At 46.8% G+C, this 25,465-nt stretch overlaps 1 protein-coding gene across 3 annotated transcripts in view; it reads right to left on the bottom strand.

Moving 5' to 3' along the window:
• Positions 1-25,465, bottom strand: part of TBC1D8B (TBC1 domain family member 8B) — a 50,187-nt gene that overhangs the window by 20,999 nt on the left and 3,723 nt on the right. Inside the window, exons 2-12 of one of the 3 annotated variants that reach the window (XM_080991077.1) lie at positions 17,894-18,004; positions 15,878-15,996; positions 14,909-15,134; positions 12,459-12,699; positions 11,162-11,369; positions 9,978-10,145; positions 9,084-9,233; positions 8,013-8,163; positions 6,244-6,458; positions 4,674-4,791; positions 1,720-2,005 (exon numbers count right to left, since the gene is read on the bottom strand). In XM_080991077.1, coding sequence (XP_080847203.1) covers positions 1,720-2,005; positions 4,674-4,791; positions 6,244-6,458; positions 8,013-8,163; positions 9,084-9,233; positions 9,978-10,145; positions 11,162-11,369; positions 12,459-12,699; positions 14,909-15,134; positions 15,878-15,996; positions 17,894-18,004 — 1,993 coding nt within the window. Of the gene's footprint in view, positions 1-1,719; positions 2,006-4,673; positions 4,792-6,243; positions 6,459-8,012; positions 8,164-9,083; positions 9,234-9,977; positions 10,146-11,161; positions 11,370-12,458; positions 12,700-14,908; positions 15,135-15,877; positions 15,997-17,893; positions 18,005-25,293; positions 25,370-25,465 lie in introns of those variants that run through there. The other 2 variants (XM_080991079.1, XM_080991078.1) reach the window with 2 other exon arrangements.

The following is a 25,465-nucleotide window of genomic DNA, read 5'->3' as shown; positions in this document are numbered from 1 at the left end:
TCTCTTTCTGTTCTTTGTAGATATGGCAGCCATTTTGTGTTACACCACACACACACACACACACACCCTCAAACACAACACAAAATGTGTCTCATGTCAGCCATTTTGTGACTGTCACCCACAGCATTTTCTCAAAACTCCACTGCCTTGCTGCTGCTGGAGCTACATTTTTTTCACAATGTATTTCACCCTGTTTTTACTGTGTTTTGCTGCTTTCGACTGGAAGCTGCATTGTGCTGCTCATCAATTAAAACAGAAAGCAAAAGGTTATTATAAATTCTGGTGGCGGGGTATGGGTGGGGAACCTAGACAGAGGCCTAATCTGAAAAAGAGAAAAATATTCACATTGCTCCAGTTGTATTCAAGTTACAGTGGCGCCTCGCAAGACGAAAATAATCCGTTCTGCGAGTCTCTTCGTCTAGCGGTTTTTTGTCTTGCGAAGCAACCCTATTAGCGGCTTAGCGGATTAGCGCTATTAGCGGTTTAGCGGCTATTAAAGGCTTAGCTGCTTAGCGACTAAAAGGCTATTAGAGGCTTAGAAAAAGGGGGGGGGGAGCGAAGAAAATCTCAAGACTCGCAAGACGTTTCCGTCTTGCGAAGCAAGCCCATAGGGAAATTCGTCTTGCGAAGCGCATCGAAAAACGGAAAACCCTTTCGTCTAGCGGGTTTTTCGTCTTGCGAGGCATTCGTCTTGCGGGGCACCACTGTACAATCCTATATCACTGGATTCCATTGTGGTGTCGTTTCTAAGGTGGCAGTGAGTCACCCTGTGATCTTCAGATGAAGGGTGGTTTACGAATTTCAATAATAATAATAGCAATTGTTGTTGTTTTGGGGGTAAGAATGTTGGACTAGGACCTGGAAGTCAAGGGTTTGAATCCTCACTCAGCCACAAAGCTCACTGGATGACCTTGGGCCAGTCACCATCTCTCAGCCTAACTTAACCTCGCAAGGATAAAATGGTGAGCAGGGAACCTCTATGCTATCCTGAACTTTTTGGAAGGAAGGTGGACTATGAATGTAATCGTAAATAAATTCAGCCCAGACACTGAGGTCCAGCTCCGAGGGCCTTTTGGCGGTTCCCTCGCTGTGAGAAGCCAAGTTACAGGGAACCAGGCAGAGGGCCTTCTCGGTAGTGGCGCCCGCCCTGTGGAACACCCTCCCACCTGATGTCAAGGAAATAAACAGCTATCTGACTTTTAGAAGACATCTGAAGGCAGCCCTGTACAGTGGTACCTTGGTTCCCAAATGCCTTAGTTGACGAACAAATCGGCTCCCGAAAGCCACAAACCTGGAAGTAAGTGTTCCAGTTTGCAAACGTTTTTTCGGAAGCTGAACATCTGATGAGGCTTCTGTGGCTTCCACTGGAGTGCAGGAAGCGCCTGCAGCCAATTGGAAGCCGCGCCTTGGTTTTCTAACAGTTTCGGGATTCGAAAGGACTCCTGGAATGGATTAAGTTCGAGAACCAATGTACCACTGTATTGGGAAGTTTTTAATGTTTGATGTATTGTGTTTAATTTGTTGGAAGCTGCTCAGAGTGGCTTGGGTAACCCAGTCAGATGGGCAGCATATAAATAAATTATTATTACTGGTGGAAGTAGTAGTAGTAGCAGCAACAAGTTGAACCAAACAGCACTTATTTCTGAGTCAATATGAACAGAACTGCACTGACAGGTCAAGCACCTTAGGCTTTTTTTTTTTAAAAAAAGGCTCTATTACCTGTTGAGGACAGTCACAGCTTCTGCATCATCCTTACAAGTCAGCAGCCTGTCCATGTTGTAATCTAGCACAGCCAGGCCCAGCTGCAGAACGGCCTTGATCCCGTCGTAGAAGAAGCAGTCAACCACATTGACCGCGCTCTCAATGGGCAGCACGCTGATGAACAGAGTGAGGAACCAGGACAGGGAGACGGAGGAGAAGAACGTCATGTCTGTCATGTGCTCCGTCAGCTGCGGCAGATAGTTCCTGATCAGCTCCTCAAACACCGCTTGGTCTACCAAGGCACCTGCAAGATATGATAGAAAGGTAAATGGACCCCTGACCATTAGGTCCAGTCGCGGACGACTCTGTGGGGTTGTGGCGCTCATCTCACTTTATTGGCCGAGGGAGCTGGCATACAGCTTCTGGGTCATGTGGCCAGCATGACTAAGCCGCTTCTGGCGAACCAGAGCAGCGCATGGAAACGCCATTTACTTTCCCGCCAGAGCGGTATCTATTTATCTGCTTGCACTTTTGATGTGCATTCGAACTGCTAGGTTGGCAGGAGTAGGGACCGAACAACAGGAGCTCACCCCGCCGTGGGGATTCGAACCACCAACCTTCTGATTGGCAAGCCCTAGGCTCTGTGGTTTAACCCACAGCGCCACCCGCGTCCCTGCAAGATATGATAGCCACCTTCAAATATCTGAAGGGCTTCCACACAGAAGAGGGAACATGCTTGAGTTCTCCTGCTCTGGAAGAGCACCAATGGACAGAGGTGGATTTAGGGCAGCGTAACCAGTTACCCCGCTGTATGGGCAATCTATCCGGAAGATAAATTGTATTTCGAGGAGTTAGTAATCTGACATGGTTACCTTTCCTGCCTCTGTTCCTTCCCCCTCCCTGTCTCTTGTTAATTTCTGGCATGAAGAACAGCCTTTAATGTCCTAATCAGCTGGGAGGAAGTGATAGTGCTAGGTACCTTCTTTGATGTTGGACACTGTTTAGAGAAAGTGAGGCATTGGGAGGGAGTGGCTAATGAATGATCTGCATGTAGCCAGTCAGGCAAGCCACACAGGCTAGGTAAAGGTAAAGGTACCCCTGAACGTTAGGTCCAGTCGCGGACGACTCTGGGGTTGCGGTGCTCATCTCGCTTTATTGGCCGAGGGAGCCGGTGTACAGCTTCCGGGTCATGTGGCCAGCATGATTAAGCAACTTCTGGTGAACCAGAGCAGCGCACGGAAATGCCGTTTACCTTCCCACTGGAGCGGTCCCTATTTATCTACTTGCACTTTGACGTGCTTTTGAACTGCTAGGTTGGCAGGAGCTGGGACCGAGCAATGGGAGCTCACCCTGTCACGGGGGTTCGAACCGCCAACCTTCTGATCGGCAAGCCCTAGGCTCTGTGGTTTTGCTAGCTAGCTATAAATCAGATGGTTGTGAGCAGAGTTTTGGAGAAGCTCGTGCATGGACTGATGGCCATGGGGCCGTGCAAACTGAGGCTACCTGGGGGAGTCACTTTGCCGCTTCTTGAGGGCTTCCAAGTGGCAGATTGAAGTGCTTGCTTGGTACGTATATATTGCTTGCTGTTTAGAATAAAATCTTTAATCTTCTCACTCACTTGTGTTTTGTATGACTTCTGAATTTCATTTTAAAAGAACCACCTTGCACCGGGCAAGACACCTGCACAGGGCACTGAGACAAGAGGGGGCCTTCCTGCCTCCTTCCCAAAGCCTAGTAAGTGCTTAGTTCAGAAAAGAAGTCCTAGAGTTTTTCTGCCTCTTTGCCAAAGCCTAGATAGCACTTGTCCAGCTTTAGGAAGGAGGTAGGACCCTGCCAGAGCCTCACACCTTCTTCCCAGAGCCTGGTGCCTCACTTAGCTGGCTTTGGGAAAGTGGTGTGAGGGCTGGATGGGTGGGGCATCAATTTTTGGTCTTGCACAGGGCACCATATTACGAAATTCCTCCCCTTCAATGGATTCAAATTAGAAGGAATGAGATTCCGACTAAACATCAGGAAGAACTTTCTGACAGCGAAAGCTGCTCAACAGCAAGTTCCTCAGAAGGTGGTCGACTCTCCTTCCTTGGAGGTTTTTGAGCAGAGGTTGGATGGACATCTGTCATGGATGTTTTAGCTGAGATTCCTGCATTGCAGGGGGTTGGACTAGATGACTCTCGGGGTCCCATCCAATTCTATGATTCTAAGAGAAGGGGAATGACTGGATTGTGTTCGGGAAAGTGTACTTAAGTTGACTGAAAGATCAACTTAAATTTTTTTTTGAAATGGCCTACAATAAAATGATAGCCCTGCAAGAGAAGAAAGCAGAATCGAAATCAGGGCCTGCTTCAGCTGATCTTTTCCCCTCACGCACACGGCCAACCTGCACAATCTTCCCTGTAAGAAGGAAGAAGCATGGGAGACAGGCAGGTAAACTCAACAACAGAACCAGCTCTGGTTTGAATGCCCTCTTCCCCATCAAAACACAGGACCAACTGTACATTTTATTTATTTGTGAACTGCCTGGGGTGCCTTTGAATTAAGACATCACTATAAATGGAAGGAAAGAAGGGAGGGAGAAAGGAAGAAAGGGAGGGTAGGAAGAACTGGGACTGTCCAAATGCCCAGAGAGTCACTGCTACTCTATGGAAGCAGCACTTATCTGGATGGGCCAGTGGCCTCATCTCAATATAGGGCAGATTCCTATAACCCAAACATGAAGTTCTGGCTCCAGATGTTGAGAGGCCCCTTGGACAAGGAGCGCTCCATGGGTCCCCTTCCCTAAGCAGGCACCCTGCTATCTCTGCGACCTGTTCCATATGAACTGCCTGCATCACCGCCCGTTCCAAGAGGAAGGCTCTATTGCCATTGGGACTTATGCACTGGGAATCAAATGCTGGCATCTACTCTTACTGCACAGCAGGTTCTCCTGCCTATTCCTTTCATGTGCGAAAGCGACCATTAAAGTGAAGCAGTACCAATAATTCGGCGGTTGAAATAATCGGGCAGCATCCTTTCGCACACAGCAACCAGGAGCCAGAAAGCTTCTTCCTCCTTGGCGTAAAGGAGCAGCACTGATGTCAGAATGTTCATTGCCTATCGAGCACAGTAAGCAGTGTTAGGAGGGAGAGAGAGGTACGTCATTTCGTAAAAAGGACATCGAGGACTCGTTCTACTCCTTGCAAAGCCTGCTTAGCCCTGAGTGTGGCACTTCCCGAATGCACAACAACCACCTGATTCTTGAGCGTTTGGGAAGCACTGTAAAGGTAGGTAAAGGTAAAGGGACCTCTGGACGGTTAAGTCCAGTCAAAGGCGACTCTGGGGTTGTGGCGCTCATCTTGCTTTCAGGCCGAGGGAGCCAGCGTTTGTCCACAGACAGCTTTCCAAGTCATGTGGCCAGCAGGACTAAGCCGCTTCTGGCACAACGGGACACTGTGACGAGTGCCAGAGTGCATGGAAATGCTGTTTACCTTCCCGCCGCAGTGGTACCTATTGATCTACTTGTGTTGGTATGCTTTCGAACTGCTAGGTAGGCAGGACATGGAACACAGCAACAGGAACTCACCCCGTCGCAGGGATTCAAACTGCTGACCTTACGATCTGCAAGCCCAAGAGGCTCAGTGGTTTAGACCACAGCGCCAACTGCCTCCCACTGTGCACAGGGCTGAGCAGGTTATCTCCCAACAACCCACCACTGGCCAACTATGACAGGTGTCTACATTCTGACATCACTGCGATGTCAGGTGATTGACAGGTGGGTGTGTCAAAAATCATTCTCCTTACGTGGCCAAAAGCAGCAAGAACCTAAGCATAATCCCTAACAGGATTAAGGGAACTCTAAGGTTTGCAAAAAATAAAAATAAAAAGTGCTTTGTACCACAAACAGCTTGGTGGGGACTGAGCATGCTTTTTTGGCACAGAATGCTAAGTAACTGGTTAAGAGAGGAGAACAGAAAACGAGGGGGAAGGAGGATGAAATGGAAAGGGGCATAGCATCCCTGGACAGGTGCAACCAGTGTGAAACTGGTACCATTACAAGCGCCACAAAATACTCCTTCTGCACTAGCAAGAGATTGACCTTTCCTTTGTGCGGTGGTGCCCACACTCTGGAACTCCCTGCCGATTGATACCAGGCAGGTGCATTCTCTGTAGTCTTTTCTGCACCTACTTGAAACATTTTTGTTCAGGCAAGTCTACCCAGACATATAGAAGTTACATGTGTTTTATTTTTTAAGCTGATTTTAATAATCTTTAGAATGCTTCAAATACACCTTTCTATTGTTTCTCCACTCCCCACCACAGAATTTTAATGCTCTGTTTTATATTTTTGCAACCCCCTTAGAACGTTTTTTTAAAACCCCACAGTCAAATAGTATATACTTATTTTGTTAAACAAAACAAAACCTCTGCTGCCAGCCTTTTTTCTCCAGGTCCCACTTGTACATAGACTATGAACAAACAAAACAATTTAAAAAGAAGAAGAAGAAAAAGAAAAGTTAGCAGTTTGGAGACTATAAAAGGATGGCCGGGGCCACAGGCAGGTCTCACCTGGCAATATCCAATCTTGGGGTTCCTGTAGGCGTACGCCGTGAGAACCCTCCTCAGGGCAGAAATGCCCGTGTCACTCTGGAAAGCTGGATGCTCGGGCAAGGAGCGGCGCAGATCACGTTCGATTTCATCCGTTGCCAAAGTGCAGGTGCCGAAGGACCTCTCCACCATGTCAGTGTAATAGCCAGGGTTGGTAGCCATGTCATTTACAGCGCCTGCCAAGGTGTTTAGGTCACACTGTTACAGAACAACCAGGAAGAGGACATTTGCATTTCCCCTGCAACAAGCTGCGAGTGTGCTTATTCCGGCCACCATGTCTGAATAAGGGCTCAAGGCTTTGCCTACCTGGTGCCTTCCAGGCGTTCCAAACTACAACTCCCATTAGCTCCCAGCCAGCACAGGCCAACACTAGGTTGGCAAAAGCTCACCAGCAGGGATCATTTTAAGCAGCCTTCTAGGAATAAACCACCCAGGCCAGTGCTACTCAAACTGGGATCCTGACATGCAGTGCTCCTGCGTGGGTCACACAATTCCCCCCCCATCATTCCAACCCTCCTCTTTAACTGGGCTAGCACCAAACTATTAACTGCTCTGCAGCCCCTTGGGGGCTATACCCAGGGGGGGACCAGGGGGGGAAGCATCCCTCCAAAACAAGGGGCTCGTCCTCTATTTGCCCCACCCCTCAATTCCTGGATTCCTGTCATCAGCATATGCTGTTATTTTTATTTCTCGCTCACCTAAAAATATACTTTGCCCGTTCTGTGCCCCCACCTCGATCCCCTGCACTGCCTTTAGGAGACCTCCCATGCCAAGCTTAAATTCTGTCTAAATACGTATTGCCTATATATATACACACATACACCTTAATGTTTAGTACGTTACATGGTTTTTATTGGACAGTTTTACAGACAATTGTTGCAAACTGCAACTGGACAATTTTTATTATTTTTTATTTATTTTGACTGTGTCAGACCAAAACAGCTACCTACCTGAATCTCGCTGCATTGTGGGGGTTTTTTTTTTAATGAATACTGTATGTAGATAAACATAACATAACTGAAAACCTTCCGAAAAGCAAGAAAAATACAGTAGTACCTTGGAAGTCGAACAGAATCTGTTCTGGGTGTCCGTTCGACTTCCAAAACGTTCAGAAACCAAAGCGTGGCTTCCAATTGGCTGCAGGAAGCTCCTGCAGCCAATCGGAAGCCTTGGAAGTCCCTCGGATGTTTGGGTTCCAAAGAACATTGCAAACCGGAACACTCACTTCCGTGTTTGTGACATTTGGAAGCCAAAACGTTCGAGTACCAAGGGATCCAAGGTACAACTGTATTAAGAACGCTTGATTCCTTAACTTTGGAGGCAACCTTGTATATTGTATTTTCAATACTATTTTGTTTGTAAGCTGCCCAGGAAATATTTATTCATATCAATGTAGGTTCCCCGTTTGTGGGATGCCCTCCCTGGCAAGGCAAGCCTGTCTCCCTCACTACTGGCTTTTGGGGGAAACTTAAAGGCATTCCTATACACCCCAACCTTTTGATGGGCCCATAGATGGCAACCTTGAAATTAGGGTACGGGGTTGCTTTTAAAAGGTTTTAGATGGTTTTAATTGCCTTGTTTTATTTTTAATTGTATTGTTTTAAGATTTTGATGTCTGCCGTCCTGGGCTCCTTTGGGAGGAAGGGTGGAATACGACCTGAATAAATAAAATAACACTGCAATATAATAACAACAACAGTGCACTGCCATGAGAACACAACCGATAGTACCTGAGAAAAGAAGCCAAAGGTCTCCTCGTAACACCTCCGGTATCCCTTTGACAAGCAGGTCCCTCGTCCTCCTCGTCCGAAACATACTTACACCACGCCCACATTCTACGAAAAGGATGTTCCAGGACTGCTCCTTCATTTTTTCTTTCAACTAGAAAAGCAAGGTATCATGTACTAGCAGTACATGTGAAAAAGATCTAGGGGTCTTAGTGGACCACAAGGTTAACATTGAGTCAACAGTGTGATGCAGCAGCAAAAAAAGCAAATGCTATTCTAGGCTGCATCAACAGAAGTATAGCGTCCAGATCAAGGGAAGTAATAGTTCCACTTTATTCTGCCTTAGTCAGACCACACTTGGAATACTGTGTCCAATTCTGGGCACCACAATTTAAGAAGGATGTTGACAAGCTGGAATGTGTGCAGAGGAAGGCAACCAAGATGGTCAAGGGTCTGGAAACTAAGACTTATGAGGAGCGCTTGAAGGAGCTGGGCATGTTTAGCCTGGAAAAGAGGAGACTGAGAGGCGATATGAGAGCTATCTTCAAATATCTTAAAGGCTGTCACATAGAGGAGGGAGAATGCTTGTTTTCTCCTGCTTTGGACCAATGGCTTCAAGTCGCAGGAAAGGAGATTCTGACTAAACATTTGGAAAAACTTTCTGACAGAGCTGTTTGGCAGTGGAACAGACTCCCACGAGAGGTGGTGGACTCTCCTTCCTTGGAGGTTTTTAAACAGAGGTTTGATGGCCATCGGTCCCGGAGCACGTTCTGTCATGAGCACATTCAGGGGGAACAGAACAGATTGGGTGGGGAAAGGGATGGGAAACTGGGTGGGATGGAATGGAGTGTCCTAGAAGATGTTGCCTGGCTGCCTCCCTGAACAGGAACACACAGCAACTGCAACATTTTGTTGCACATCCCATTTAGGGGGAGGGGTGGAACATGCACAAGAACGATGAACTCTAGGTGCATAAAACAAAACCAAATGCAAAGTAAGCAAAAATGACAAGTTGGGGTGCGGGGGGATAGAATAGATGTATTTCCAACAACAGGAGCTGCTTTTCCTTCTTACCATTTTAGCGTCCAGATTCTCCGCATCCTGAGGGTGAAAGACGGTCATGAGGGCTTCGGTACTAACCATCTTGCTGTTGTCTTTGTGGCTTGCCATCGGCTGCCCCTCAAAATAGTCCATGAGAGGCTCAGCGTTCGAGCCAGCAGCAACCTGCAAAAAACGCATTTACGACAGGAGCTGTGTTTTAAGAGAAGTAGAAAAAGCAGGCGCACTTCCGAGTGACCTCCTAAACCTTCTGAAAAGTCCCCCTGTTATGGCGTTAGGTGGTATATGAACTAACCACAAGCTCTTTCAGTTTGCAAACATGTGCCTGGTCCCCAAAAGTTTGCTAAAGGTAAAGGGACCCCGACTGTTAGGTCCAGTCGTGACCGACTCTGGGGTTGTGGCGCTCATCTTGCTTTATTGGCCGAGGGAGCCAGCGTACAGCTTCCGGGTCATGTGGCCAGCATGACTAAGCTGCTTCTGGCGAACCACAGCAGCGCACGGAAACGCCGTTTATCTTCCTGCCGGAGTGGTACCTATTTATCTACTTGCACTTTGATGTGCTTTCGAACTGCTAGGTTGGCAAGAGCAGGGACCAAGCAACAGGAGCTCACCCCGTCGCAGGGATTCGAACCGCCGACCTTCTGATCTCCCCTGACTCAAAGGAACATAAGGAGAACTCTGTTGGATCAGCTCAATGACCCAACTAGCCCAGAGTCTTCTTCTCACAGTGGCCAACCCAGGTGCTCATTTTTGGGAGGCCCACAAGCAAGGCCTGAGAAACTCTCCTCCCCTTCATTTTCCAGCAACTGGAGTTCAAAAGCATAGTGTCTCCAATGAACACAGTCGTCATAAAAGACCGCCCTCCCCACCCCAGAGTCCTGCAATGAATTAGACAAACAGAGCCTTTACCTCTGTGCTCATGCTATGCTGTTGGCTTGCTGTGGTATCACATTTCCTCTTCAGCGTTGCCACCAGTTGTTCAAAATCCCGAACTTCGGAAAAACGGAAGGCTCTCTTCCCTCTGGTAGCGATGCTAACAGCTTTGCTACCAGGATCAGACACCTCGACTGATACAACCTGCAAGTGTTTGCATGCACAAAGATGGCAGTAAGATTCCACTCTTACAAGGCTCGTTCTCACTAAATTTGGTCATGAGGTTAAGGCTTCAAAAGTCTGATTCACTCTGAGGACAGCTAGGGCTTACACTACAGCTGAGGCCAGGAGGTTCGCCCTCTTTTAATTTTGCTTTCAAAGCAGAATCATACCGCTTTAAACAACCATGGCTTCCCCCAATGAATCCTGGGAGATGTAGTTTGTTAAGTTGCTGTAGCTCTCTCTCTGTGGGGTGAACTACACTTCCCAGGAGTCTTTGCCAGGGGCGAGATATGCTTTAAATGTATAGAGTCTAAACCCACAACTCACAAGCACATTTGACTTATGCACATTCAGCTTTACGTGCTTGGCAAAAATATTAAAATAAAATAAATAGGGAGCAGAAAGGAGACGGGAAAAAAGACTTTGGCAATCCCACCCGCCATTGAATCCAATGTTTTGATAATATGTGGATTTGGCTTTAGACACGATCCCCGGAACATAACCCTCATGTAAGTTGCTGGCTTGCTGCTTGAACATAGCTCAGTCAGTATAGCATGAGACTCTTAATCCCAAGGTTGTGGGTTCAAGCCCCACGTTGGGCAAAAGAGTCCTGCACTGTAAGGGGTTAGACTAGATGGCTCTTGTAGTCCCTTACAATTCTACTATTATTTTGTCTTTTGGAGGTGCACCAGGATGGGGCCATCTGGCACCCAGAGCCAGAAAGTACCAGTCTGATTTACTGAGTGCGTCTCCACCCTGCCCTGCCAACGATTTCAAAAGGACTGCAAAAGTGTTGTTAAGATCCTAGCATTAAAATAATAATAATATCACAACTTCTGGTAAAACAATAAGATGAAAAAAAGCAGTTAAACCCAGTAACAAGCCCCTCAACTTGGATGTTCGCTAGACTGCAGTTGCTTTGACTCTAGAAGGGGAGGCAGACTTAACGACAGAGTGGCAGGTGGCGGCGGCTTAGCCTTGGCTCCCACCTGACTCACCTCTCTCAGAGGGATGATTACGCAGCACAGGCAACCATCCTGGCTGGCAAAGCAGACGTAGTTCTCCGAGATGCACATTTTCCCCAGAGTATTGTAGTGGCTGAAAGGCACCCATAAGAAACACTCGTGCACTTCCCGCAGACACTCCTCCTTCGGCAGCCTGAAGAAGGCATTAAACTGCTCACTGTGGGCTCTGCTTTCAAGCCCTCTGGGGAGGGGAAAAAACAAGGGGGCGGGGTAAAGAAAGAAGTGGGGTGGGTTAATTATGTTTGGCTTGCAAAACAGAGGCAGGAAGAAAACATGGTTCTTTCCAAGTTACCTGTGTTTATTTTGCTTTCGTTTAGCAAGATTTAAGCACCGTTCAGTCAAAAATATAAACAAACTTATAAGTGGTTTGCATTTAAAAATGCTGTAAAATATTCATTTTTTTTTAAAAAAAAACACCACCAAAAAGAGGCTTTACAAAAACAGTAGGCCTAATAAAATGATCAAAAAACAAGGGCAGGGGGCCAGGTTTTTAAAAACTAACGTCCCTACATAATAAAATTACACATCTGGACAGAATTAAGTTAGGTGGGGAGGCTAAGTGGCCTAAACAAAGCCCCACTGAGCCTCTGGACTCTTCGGGCCTTCCTTCGCCCTCAATGAAGTCCTCTTCTGAGCTCCAGGGAGGGTCTCCTCGTGAGCCACAAGGGCTCTCTAGCTCTCCTGCCATACCCTGGTATGATTCCATTTATTACCCCACTACACATATATGTGGTTGCACTCGAATAGAAGTCACGTCAGAGTGTGTGTGTGTGTGTGTGTGTGTGTGTGGAATGCCTGTAAATCTCTAGGTCGTGTACAAAAATAATATAAAATCACCATCATAGGAAGATCACAGGACGCTGTTTTATACAGTGTCAGACAGCTCAGTATTTCCCAAACTTGGGTCTGTTTTTTGGACTACAATTCCCACCATCCTTGACCACTGGTGCTGTTAGATAGGGATGATGGGAGGTGTAGTCCAAAAACAGCTGGAGACCCAAGTTTGGGAAGCACTGATCTAGCTGATATGGTCTACACAGGCTGGCAGTGTAGGGTTTCAGGCAGGGCGTCTATCCCAGACCTACCTGAAGATGCTGGGGATTGAACCCAACACCTTCTGCTCGCGAAGCAGATGCTCTGCCAATGAGTTGCAGCCCCTTACTAGAATATCATCCCCAGCTCAGCTTTAGAAGCGAGCAGAAGCAGAAGGTCTTGTTCATTATTATAATACACACACACACACACACACACACACACACACACACATTACCTCTTAGTGATTTGCAGGGGATCATGGAGGACGGGGTCATTATCGAACGTCTCCTTGTCAAAGAGTCTTCGAACAGCATACAGAGCCAGCTGCTCCATGAGAAGGAACGTTTCAGTGATGTGCAGGAACATGGAAAAATAGTGATCCTCCCCCCGGGAGCAGACGTGGATGCTCTCTGTCAGGATGACGTTGGACGACTTTTCAAGCACTGAGATTTCATCCCAGGATATGACAAGTTTTACTGCAGGTGGGAACAAAAGAAATATGTTCATGCCTTTCGGCTTCACGGTGGCCAGCTATTTTCCTTCGACCCTAAAGGGAGCATCCCATGAAATACTTTGCGTTTCCACAGAAAGATACCACCGCTTCACATTAGCCTTAAAACATAACAGCATTAAATTTCCTTTTTTAAGCTCTACACGTCCAGCTTTAACAACCTGGTGTTTCTGGCCACATTCAGATCATACATTTGAAGGATGATGATGCCCCTTCGAACGGTCATAGTTTCTCCCAAAGAATTCTGGGAGCTGTAGTTTCTCAAGGGTGCTGAGAGTTGTCAGGAGACCCTCCATTCTCTTCCCAGAGCTACAATTCACAGATCAATCCCTCTTCCTCAACAATGTTCATTCGGCATTCCAGTCTCCCTGAAAATGCCCAATCCTCATTGAGCTGTTTTTAGGAGTTTGGGGTTGGACATACTGATTTCTCCAATCCAATTTTGATTTCTTCATTGTTTTCTATGGGCAGCATTCACTCTCATCGTTGATGAGATTTTAAAATAGCTTCTAAGGTAAAGGTAAAGGGACCCCTGACCATTAGGTCCAGTCATGGCCGACTCTGGGGTTGCGGTGCTCATCTCACTTTATTGGCAGAGGGAGCCGGCGTACAGCTTCCGGGTCATGTGGCCAGCATGACTAAGCCACTTCTGGCGTACCAGAGCAGCACACGGAAACACCGTTTACCTTCCCGCTGGAGTGGTACCTATTTATCTACTTGCACTTTGACGTGCTTTCGAACTGCTAGGTTGGCAGGAGCAGGGACCGAGCAACGGGAGCTCACCCCGTCGGGGGATTCGAACCGCCGACCTTCTGATTGGCAAGTCCTAGGCTCTGTGGTTTAACCTACAGCTTCTAGAAAACAGATTTAAGGACAGCACAAATATCCAGGACGTAGATTCAGCAGCTGGAGAAGGTTGTCAGAACAAATATGTCTCTATAGAAACTATAAGGAGTGGGGTACCTGTTGTATCTCAACAGGGAGGCTGTCCCACAAGACGGGGCAACCACAATGAAAAGCTCTGCTCCAAATGCAGAGACCTAATGGGCATATGGAAACAGATTTGACTGGTTGGCTAACCCAGATGAGGGTATCCAATGGGCCTCAAACCCTCGGCGAGTTACAATAGTGGGTCCAATGGTCAAGAAGGCGGTTTCTGCATGTGCTCAGATGCTAATGCAGAGGGGATCTTGGTACAGATTAGAATTCTAAAATGGAATATGCTCATTCTTTTTTACAGTTTATGGTGTAATTATACTGATCTGTTTTGTGGTACAAGGTTTACAAGCTGCGCTTCTGCTTAAGAAAGCAGTTACAGTGGTAACTCGGTTTTCAAACAGCTTAGTTCCCGAACAACTCAGAACCCGAATGCTGCAAATCCAGAAGTAGGTGTTCCGGTTTTCGAACTTTGCCCTGGAAGCCAAACGTGCTCCTCAGCTTCCGTTTTTACTGTTGCACAGCAAATTTGAGTCCCCCGCATCGTAATTTTTTTACTCCCATTTTACCCTTAAGCAGCAAATTTAAATCCCACCCCCCAAAGTAATTAAAGCATTCCATTTCTGATTGCAGTATTCTGAGGTGATATTTGGTGCTTTTCTTTTTGCTATTTTTTGCGTCTTTGTTTGTGTGGCTTTTTCATTTTTGTGTCTGTGGCTTGTTCTTCATTTTATGATTGATTGATTGTGTGACTGTGGAAATAGATAAAAGCCCCCCATCCAAACAATGACTATAATCAGTGCAGGTAAGAAAAAAAATAATTTTAATTTTTATCATCTACAATGCTGTCTTATTTATTTTATAGTACAGAACATTGATTATTGCTTTCATTTTATGGATCAATGGTCTCGTTAGATAGTAAAATTCATGTTAAATAGCTGTTTTAGGGGTTGTTTTTAAAAGCCTGGAACACATTAATCCATTTTGCATTACTTTCCATGGGAAAGTGTGCCTTGGTTTTGGAACGCTTTGGTTTTGGAACTGACTTCCGGAACGGATTAAGTTCGAGAACCAAGATACCACTGTACTTCCCTTTATCTTTATTTTATGTTTTTTGATAGACTATTGTATTTTAAATATATATATTAATTAATCCACTTGTAGCTTCAGACATAAAGCTCATTTTGAAACCCACCACCGTGCAAGGGAATCACGGCGAATGGCAGGACTCCACTTACTTTCAGCTCCCAGTAGGAAGGAGTAAAAGCTCAGAAAGTTGGTGCTCAGATACAGCCATCCTTGACAGGGCACCCGGCCTCTCCAGTAGCTGCATGAGTAGTACGTCACCAGCTTCTCTTGTTCAGGTAGCCCGAAACACTTCCCGAACTTCAGGTGAGCCTCACGGAACTTCTCGGGATCCTCCTCTCTTATTAAGGACCCTTTTCCTTCTTCGGCAATCAAACCCTAGGAAAAAAAGGTGAATGAGGTGCTGAACGCCAGGTAATCTACCCAAGTCACTCCCCTGAAGCCAAGAGCCTCAGGCCACTGCTTTGGGGTGGGGCCAGAGGCAACAGCAGGCGGAGCAACAAGTATGGGCAGTAGGCTTATTTCAGAACCCCCCTTGTATAGCTGCTCTATCCTCTACCCAGAAGTGTTGTCAGAGCAGAAAAGCAGCAAGCCCTAGAGGTCCAGATTCAGTCCCAGAGCCTTTCAACACCCTCCCCTCTGCAACATTTCTGCATTCCACCATGGCCCCTGGATGCTGGGTAGAGCTGGGCGACACCTGGTTTTCAACATCTTGATATATCACCAACAAAACATTGTGATGTACCGATATATTACAATGTGTGGAATAAGGAGGGAGCTATGTAGAGGCACTGTTTGGCTTCACTGTCCCCCGCTCCCATATTGTGATTTTTGCTGGTGCCACTGCCCCCTCCATGAGGCAGGGGAGAGCTAAGCCAGCAGAGTTAACAGGTGTTGCAGGAATCAAGAGAAGCATTGGCTGGCTTCATGGTTTTCCCCACACTGTGATTTTTGCATAGCACACAAACACGCACATCATGATTTGAAATATATTGCCCGGTCAAAAATTATGAAACTGTTATCACGATGTGGATTTTAAAGTCGTTTTGGATGATATATCGCCCAGCCCTAATACTGGGTACAAGAGTCCCAAAGTTGCTTCGAACCAGCTTCTAACGTACTCTGATCTTCCCATGCACAAAGCTGGTGATGTCCTCACTGGAATCGAACACAGAGAGAGTCGTCATCACATTCTGCTCTAGCCAGTCCCAGTGCGCTGTTATTTCTTCTCTGCTGGCTCCTGATAGGAAACATTAACTAGTATTAAATAAACTTCACTGGGTACACTAGAAGCTCCTACACCAGCTGGGTAAACAAGAGTTCCCCATTTTTTTCCCCAGCGACCATCTCCTATCTTGTTGCAAAGTCAGAAAAAAGAGCACTGAGTATTCTGCTGATATTATTCTCTGTTAGCCCTTCTGTCTTTTTTAGTGCAGTTGCCCCAAGAAAAGGGACTTGGGGGAGAATCAGAAGTATTTGAAATTGAGTTGAAAATAGGCTTATGATCACAGGGGGCTGCCTTACAGCAAATCAAATATTTTGTTTGTCTTGCTGAGTATCATCGAGGGCCCCATCTGTACTATGCATTTAAAGCAGTATCATATAACTTTCAGCAGTCGTGGATTCCCTAAATTAATTCTGGGAGCTATAGTTTCCTAAGGGTCCTGAGAGTTGTTAGGAGACCACCTATACCCCTCACAGAGCGACAATTCCCAAAGTGGTTTCACAGTCATTCCCTCTTCCCAAGGAACTCTGGGGACTGGAACTCTGAGAGAAGAATTTGAGGTGGTGTGAGTCGCTTAACACCTCTCAGCACTACAGTTCCCATAATTCTTTAGCAGAAGCCATGACTGCTAAAACTGGTATGATGCTGCTTTAAATGTATAGTGCAAGCGGGCCTTACATCAGGGATGGAGAACCTATTAAGAGGACTTGAGGATGAGCTTCAGAAAACAATTTCTCATTGGCTTTAGGGTGACACGTCCTTTGGTAAACAGCTCCCCAGTAGTGCAGGAAGACAAACATGATCCTTGACGTGCTTCTGAACAAAAAATACAATCAGAAGGATTTATCACTCTCTCTCCTTTGTCTTGGAGTCACTGAACAATTATCTGCATGAAGTTGCAGAGCACACAAGATTCAAGTGTTAGCAAGGCAAGCATTGCACTTAATATAATAGCACCTGGTTTTCTCATGGAGGGGATACCGGGGGTGGGGGTGGGCATGGATGGCTTGGAGGACCCTATCCCTAGCTTCACACTGAATCCAAGAGAAGCACATGCAAACAGTTGTAAAGGGAACATAGGAAGCTGCCTTTAGCCTCATTTGCGCTACAGATTTAAAGCACCATGCTACCACTTCAAACGGTCATGGGTTCCACAAACAATCCATGCAGATGTAGTTGGTCCAGGGTGCTAAGACTTGTGAGGAGATCCCCTATTCCCCTCACAGCATAGCTGTCAACTTTTCCCTTTTTTAAAGGGAAATTCCCTTATTCTGAATAGGATTCCTCGCAAGAAAAGGGAAACGTTGACAGCTATGCCTCACAGAGCTACAATTCCCAGAGCGGTTTAACAGCCAAGCCTTCTTCCCTGGGAACTGTAGCTCTGTGAGGGGGATTGGGCGGGGGTGTCTCCTCACAACTCTCAGCCTACCTTAGCAAATTACAATTCCCAGAATTCTTTGGGGGGAAACTATGACTGTTTAAAAAGTGGTATTGTGGTGCTTTAAACATAGTAGTGCAAACAGAGCCTTAGATTCTTTGGTCCGTCTAGCTCCATACTGCCTGTTCTGGCTGGCAGTAGCTCTCCACAGTCTCAGGAAGAGGCATTTCCCATTTGCCTCCTGACCCTTTTAACTGGTGAGGCCAGGGACTGATCCTGGGTCTTTCTGCATGCAAAGCATGTTCTCTACCACTGAAAAACCCTCCTTCCCAAAGAACCGGGGGGAAGTGATGGGAATCCTGATCTGACCCAAAGGTTTGATGTCCCCCTACCTCCCCCCACCTCCCGCATGCTAAACTAAGTGAAGCCTTGGTTCTGTATCGGGCAGCATTTCTTCCCCACAATGACAAGGCACCCCAAGTTATCACTGCCATCGTCCTGAGCTCGGCTCAGTTCTGAATTGTATGTACTCACCACATGCAATAGACCAGTAGACTTGAGAATCTGGTGTCTGGTGCAGGATGCGAAAAGGGGCAACTTTTGATGTAGAGTCCAAAACTGCATCCAGGGTCCCCACCAGGATGCCTGTGGGATATAGGACAAAGCTTGAGAGCACAATATATACAGTCGTACCTCGTTACGTTTGCTTCATGTTACCTTTTTTTCACGTTGTGTCCCGCGACGACCCGGAAGTACCGGAAAGGGTTACTTCCGGGTTTTGCCACTCGCACAGGCGCACAAGTGCCAAATCGCACCGCGCACCTGCGCAGATACGGCACTTCAGGTTGCGGGCTTTTCATGTTGCGAACGGGCCTCCGGAACAGATCCCGTTCACAACCAGAGGTACCACTGTACAAGGTATGGTTTGCAGCGTCTGTTAGAGGCCGGGTTTTGCCTTCCATATGGTCCAGAGAAGGCTGTATACTCTTGAGCAAGGAAGATGGCAGCTGAGTGGTGCATAGGGCCAGCTTTGGGACTGGGCTAGGGAACAACGGTACTGGAAGAAGGTTAAACAGCAAGGTAGGTATTATCTATAGATACATATACAGCTATAGCTATAGCTAGGGAGGGTGGGAATCACGGGTGTCCTGGCTGTATTTGCATTCCCTGGCTTTCAAGGACTGGAGTATAGAGTAGAACAGGGTTTCCACAACTTGGATCTCCAGCTGTTTGGGGACTACAATCCCCATCATCCTTGACCACTGGGTCCTGCTAGCTAGGGATGATGGGAGTTGTAGTCCCAAAACAGCTGGAGACCCAAGTTTGGGAAACACTGGACTAGACCGTTCTCTCCAAATTGAAGAAGGTGAAAACTTTTTTTTTAACCAGAGGGGAAGGGAGAATAAGTTGCAAGTGGGCATTTCTAGTGAAAAAAAAGTGTGCTGAATCCCAAAACATTGGGCTGCATTTTTTGTTCTTTTTATCTTGATGGCCAAGTTGGAACATAGCCACCAATTTTGGTTACTGTGTGCAATCACACCTATCTGCCATAGGGTGTCATATCACCTTTTGTAGCCACCTTCACAAAAATTACTGAATAGTTTACATTTTAAAAATGGGTCCATAAACAAAAAAGTTAATGGCATTTTGCCCCCCATGTTGCCATTTTTCCAACTTGTGAAATTCACGAAAACCCACCTGCAACCAACTCTCCCAAAATGCATTCAAGTTTTTTAAGAGGCCTTTTCAGGATGCGCAACATTGCATTGCATTGCATGATTCCATGTGTGTATTACCAATGGTGCTTTGTACACCTCCTTCTGGCAACTCTTCCAGCCAAACACCTTGCTCTGCTTTCCATCAGTGAGACCAAAAGGGGGGTCTTGTTGTCTGGGCAGCCCAGGATGTCCACACACACTGCCCAGGCTTGCATCCCAGAGAGGTCATTTCGGTGCTGCAAATGCAGCAATGTGAATTCACCCCTCAGAGGCGAACTCCATTGTCTCTCTGGATACCAAGAGCCGTGTTGAATTACCACTGGCAGCTGGGGCCCATTAGGACTTCTAGAGACCGACCATAGGTACAGCCAGAGCTAATGATGGGCAGAGCCAGCCCCTTACTGGTTGGATGTAAGAAGGCAGGCAAGGGAGTCTGGCTGAGAGCAGGCTGAGATTGGTGGGGCAGTACCCTATTAATGGACCAGCTTCCATGGTGTGTTACACAAGAGGAAATCCTAAAACCCCAAGTGTTCAACTTGACGACACCATGAGTCTGCTGAAATGCAAATCAGGAACTGACTGTTGCTTAACCAGCCAGCATGGATTGTTCCCTACATTTCGTTGCCACATAGTTGGCCTTCAAATTATAGATCACAGGAACAAGAAAAAACCGTCCTCCTGCGCTGGATCAAAGGTCTATTCAGTCCATGGTTCCTGTCCAACAGCTCCCAACCAGGTGCCTCTAGGAAGGCTATAAGCAACCAGCTTCTTGTACTCAGTTCTAGCCATCTGGTAAACAGAAGTTCACTGTCCGTCTCTGAAAAGGGAGGTTGCATGTAGTCAACATGACTAACAGATCTGGAGTGACCTGCCCTTGTGGCATTGAATTCTGCAGAATTCTGTGAAAGGAGCACTAACATTTTGCCTACCCTGAACTAACCAATGACCAGGTACACTGGATGAGCCTGAACTCGTAGTGCGAGGGGGTTATGGGTGAGAGCATCTTTTCTCAGCCGATTCTCCCCCACCACTTCCTGCTGCTCGTGCCAAGATGCATGCAGCACACAATGAAGCCCAAAACTGGCTTGATAAGAGGAGGGAGCTGCAAAATGAACTCCCCACCCCCTCACCCCACAACGATGCACAGGAACCACAGATCAATTGCTTAACATTTTAGAATAGCCATTAGTTGCTAAAACGAATCTGCAGTTCTCTTAAACGTTTGATAAGGGATGAAACACCCACACAGAGGGATCAATAAGTTGAGTCAAGCAGACAGACCTCATCTGGGACGGCGTCAGAACTTCGTATCGTTGGACGGGGTTGCCAGGGCTCCAGCCAGCTGATCTCCAAATGACCTGACATAGCATCACCCCAGGGGATTGTGGGGAAATTTGTCCCAGCACTGCTCAGAATGCTAGGTATTCATCAGCAGTAGGTGGTGGAGGAGCCATTGGAGGTTGCCCAGCAAAGCCAGGTGCCAACTCTGGCTCCAATGAAATCTACTAGCTTGGCTTGTTGCATTGCTCAAATCTGTCAGTGCCAGATAAACCTGTGGGGTCCCAGCGGCAGGTGAGGGAGCCCAGCATCAGAGGAACGCGCTCCTCAAACACAGAACCAGATTTGAATTTCATTTCAGGGAGGGAGAGAGATAACGCTTGCAGTCCGGAAACTAGAACTATTGCTTTTCCTGCATGTGTAATCTAATCTTCCCCTCCACTTCAGAGCCCTTAACCGCGACATTACGGATTACATCTAGATTCATTGGAAGAACGCTTCCTTGCTGAATTATTCATCTCGCCAGGCGCGTTTTGCAGCTGCCTCCATCTTCGCAGGGACTTCTTTTATCAGAACACCTTCTAATCTATTCCCGTTGCCCAGTTCCCATAATGATCATACTATAGGGCAATGGTACTACTCCATGTTTCCCAGAATGCAGAACTCCCAAAGGCAGCTTCTTACGGCAACGTCTCTGGAAAAGGAAGTGTTCTTGAAACACCAAAACATGCTCCGTATCAAATCAAGAGGGGCGACATTTCGTCAGCATGAAAAGGCGGCTTGCAAATTACCTCGCAAACTTACGCACTGCCTCTTTCCCTCACACATGCCTGCTTCAGCAAGGGGAGGAAAACCAATTAAAGTTGACAGAAACTTTCCTGTTTGCCTGGGCAACGAATGATTGAAAATGGCATGGTGGTGGGTTTGCCAGGCAAGCTGTTCATTGAGCAATCTATCCTGATTTGCTGGCGCAGAGGTCAGACTTGTCCACATCAATCAATAGTTTATCCTGTACTCTTTAGTTTATCCCAGAGGCTCCCAAACTCATTTGGTCTACCGCCCCTTTTTCAGAAATAAAGAAAGAAATTACTCAGTGCCCTCCTGGAAATCTACCTTCTTTAAGTAAACAAAAAGAAAGATGCAGCGTTCTTTTTATGTACCGATATTTCTACCTATGTCCTAGTAGAGAAATATGTTGTAAATATGACACCTTGAAACTTGAAATTATACATTTTTTAAAAAATTAAAATCTAATCATAGTAACATTTGCATTGCACACAGCAAATTAAGGTAATGAAGGATAATATTAAAATAAAAATCCCCGCGACGGGGTGAGCTCCCGTTGCTTGGTCCCTGGCTTCTGCCAACCTAGCAGTTCGAAAGCACATCAAAGTGCAAGTAGATAAATAGGTACCACTTTGGCGGGAAGGTAAACAGCGTTTCCGTGTGCTGCTCTGGTTCGCCAGAAGCGGCTTAGTCATGCTGGCCACATGACCTGGAAGCTGTACGCCGGCTCCCTCGGCCAATAAAGCAAGATGAGCGCCGCAACCCCAGAGTCGGCCACGACTGGACCTAATGGTCAGGGGTCCCTTTACCTTTACCTTTTAAAATTTCTGGAATCCGACTGAATCCCTCTCAGAAAATTATTCATGGAGAAGAATGGTTACCAGTCACAATGTCTCTGTTCTGCCTCCACTGTCAGAGGTATAGACGTTTCTGAACACCAACTGCTTGGAAGTGGCAGGAGGGGAAAGTGCTCTTGGGCTCGTGTCCTGCTTGCTGGCCTCCCACAGCAATCTGGAGGCTGTCCAAATGGCTACATGCCCATTATAGTAAGTTCTAAGTGGTAGTCCATGTTTGCTTTTAACCTATGGTTTGTAAGAGTAATCATCAGGTTGTCCTCTAAGATGTTGTTGGGACTACAACTCCCATCCTTCCTGACCACTTGCCATCAGAAGACAGTACATTCTGCTAGCTCATCGCTTTGTGTGTGTGGGCAAGTCAACTAATCATAAGACTTTCACTCAACCAACCAATAGTTTGATTAAAACTGCATGTGAGGGGGGAAAGGGGTGGGGGGGTGGGGGGGTGGGGAAAGCATATTTTGCACAAATGCGAATGCAGAAGCCATAATTTTGGAAAAAGGTAATTCTATTTCCCCTCACATCTTCCTTTAAAAAACTTTTAATAGATTAGATCTGATTTGGGGAACCTTTTAAAAATCAATTGCAGAATGTTTTCAATAGATCAATCCATTGAGTAAGTAGAGGATATAACCCTAAGTCAGTGTTTCTCAAATTTGGGTCGCTAGCGGTTGTTGGGACTACAACGCCCATCACCCCAATGACCTGCCCGCCTTCACTGCCCTAAGTGAAATTGAAATAACTTCTGTGGGTGCCAAATGAAGACTACTCAACCTTTGCCTGAATCAGAGGTGGGGGGAAATGTGAGCCTTCAGATTTTGGATCCCAACTCCCATCAGCCCCCAGACAGCAAGCTCAGGAATAATGGGATTCCAACGGTATCCCCCACAACCTCAGGCCTATACACTGACTCTGTCTCACACAACATACGTATCAATGAAAAAATTGTGCAGAGGAAATAATTAAAAGATGTGATGTTATTTTCTTTAAGTCCCAGAACTGAAGTTCCTATATTAATATAGAGGGTATGAATTTTGGCAGAAAGCATTTGCACTGATTACCGGATTACCGCCTTTCACCAGATAAAAACACAGTTTCTAACTGCAATATTAGTCATAAAGCAAGGGGGGGGGGGAATCTCCGTGACTCAAAGCTAGCTACAGTGCTTCCAGCTAAATTATTCTTTCTACATCCCCTTTGGCACTATTCAATATAAAACAAACTGCAAACTCCAAGATCCTGGCCTCACACCAACAGGCAAGCTCATTAAAGTTTCAAAAGCGCGGAGTAAAATATCATAGCTAGGTATCCCCCAAAGCCAAAAAGCGACGCTAGCAAGTGTGTCTGTACGTGTGCATATGTATGTGTATAATGCATTTGTGATCATTATGTTACCTGAGATAAAGAGTTGCTTTATTAAGGTTCATGCTCTGGGTGAGTCTCATCAGCCTTGCAAATGCCCACTTGCCTGGCAGCCTGTGGTGGGTACCAATCGCTTCCAGGCATAGAAGAGAGTTTGTCCATTAGAAAAGGACAGGTTCCTACCCCTCCCCAACCCGCGCCCTATTACAGGCCATCAATCTGCTACAAATGACTAACGCAAGCGTAGGTGGCTGTGCCGATGGGCTGGTGACGCCTTTGGATGGATCCGCATAGCAGGCATAACCCTATGCACGTGGCGATTGCAAGGACAAAAACGGGGCAACACTCTCCACTGCTTATAGGAAGCACAGCACACAAGCAAGATGCATGTGGCCCAGTTCAACAGCCTCCTGGGGGTTGCATCAGCAGCAGAAGCAAGCCATTTTTTTTCTGACAAAGCATGCTGCTGCTGCTGCTGCCTCACTCAAACAACCACCTGCTTTGAGAGCAGGTGTTGTGCAGTGGATTAAGGTTGAAAGCCAGGAAGAACTGGGCCATTAGTTGCAAACTCTGTGACAGCTTCAGGGTGCACCCCCCCCCAACAAACAGAGAAGGCAATATTGGCTTACTGGAAACTGCCTCAGACCAGGTAAGGCTCTTTGTGCAGGTAGCTCAGGTTGTACCCCGAGACTGGCGGTAGCTCTCCAGGACTGCAGGCAGAGGGCGGTTTTCCACATCACCTACAACCTGATCTTTTCTTTTAAAACAACAAGTTGATTTTTTTTTTTTTTTTGAGATGTACAGATAAAGGTAAAGGTAAAGAGACCCCTGACCATTAGGTCCACTCGTAGCTGACTCTGGGGTTGCGGCATTGATCTCGCTTTACTGGCCGAGGGAGCCGACGAACCAGAGCAGCGCGCGGAAACACCCTTTACCTTCCTGCCGGAGCGGTACCTATTTATCTACTTGCACTTTGACGTGCTTTCGAACTGCTAGGTTGGCAGGAGCAGGGACCGAGCAACGGGAGCTCAACCCGTCGCGGGGATTCAAACCACCGACCTTCTGAACGGCAAGCCCAAGGCTCAGTGGTTTAGACTACAGCGCCACCCGCGTCCAATGTACAGATAGTTAGCCCTAATATAGAGCAGCTTTCTCTTTAACCTATGACTAATGGTTCTTTGGGTTTGAACCAGAAGCTGTAGCTGGAGAAGAACAATGGCGACTGGAACAATTGGTCATAAGCATGTTGCTTAAAACATTGCACAGGCTGCCAATTTGCTAACATGCCAAGTTCCAATACTGTTGAAGGTAAACAAATTCCCGTAACAACCTTGGACCACATTGTCTGGGGGAATCCCTTTCCCCAGTATAGATGTTCGGTTCACTACAATTGTTAGATCAGGCCTTCTAACTGACCTGCAGCCTGTGCAGATCCATCTGGAGACAACTAGGAGAAAGGTCCCCCCCCATGTTGGCACCCACCTTTTGGAATAAAGTCCCAAGGCGACCTTGCTTGGGCTTCGACTCAGGATGGGGAACATGTGCCTCTCCAGACTCCAAGTCCCATCATTCCCAACTACTGGCCAGGCAGGCTGGGACTGATGGGAGCTGGAGTTCAACAGCATCCAGAGTAGTGCAGGTTCCCCATCTGTGGTTTAGATGCTTGTTCAATACTTATTTACTCAAGTATTTGATGCCACTGTTCATCTGCTGTGGATAATTTGCATTTTCTGGTTTTACTGTACTGGCCTTAAGGAGGTAAGTTTGAACACTTGCCTGGGATGTAAGGCAGTGGTATAAAATGAATTATGAATAAACAAGCAAGCAAGCAAACAAACAAACAAACCTTTGCAATGTACTGAATGGGGCTGGCATTTCTTCTGAACAAGCATGTTTAGCAAGTGTGTGCTGGGGTGTGTGCGATGTAACTTACTTTTAGCACCACAGTCAGGCCATCCTGAGTCTACATGCTGCTTTTGCTTCTCAACATGCTGTTTCTGCTGCGGATGCAATCCCTAGGAGGCAACTGAACCGGGGCACAGGTATTTAGGTAGTTATCTCACCTGCAGGCTTTCCAGTGGGGAGGGCTATACCCCAAACATAGG

Source organism: Podarcis pityusensis (assembly GCF_964106645.2).
Source record: "Podarcis pityusensis genome assembly, chromosome: Z".
Lineage (NCBI taxonomy): Eukaryota > Metazoa > Chordata > Lepidosauria > Squamata > Lacertidae > Podarcis > Podarcis pityusensis.
The sequence above is the reverse complement of the archived record's forward strand: the minus strand, read 5'-3'. Positions and strand labels throughout refer to the sequence as shown.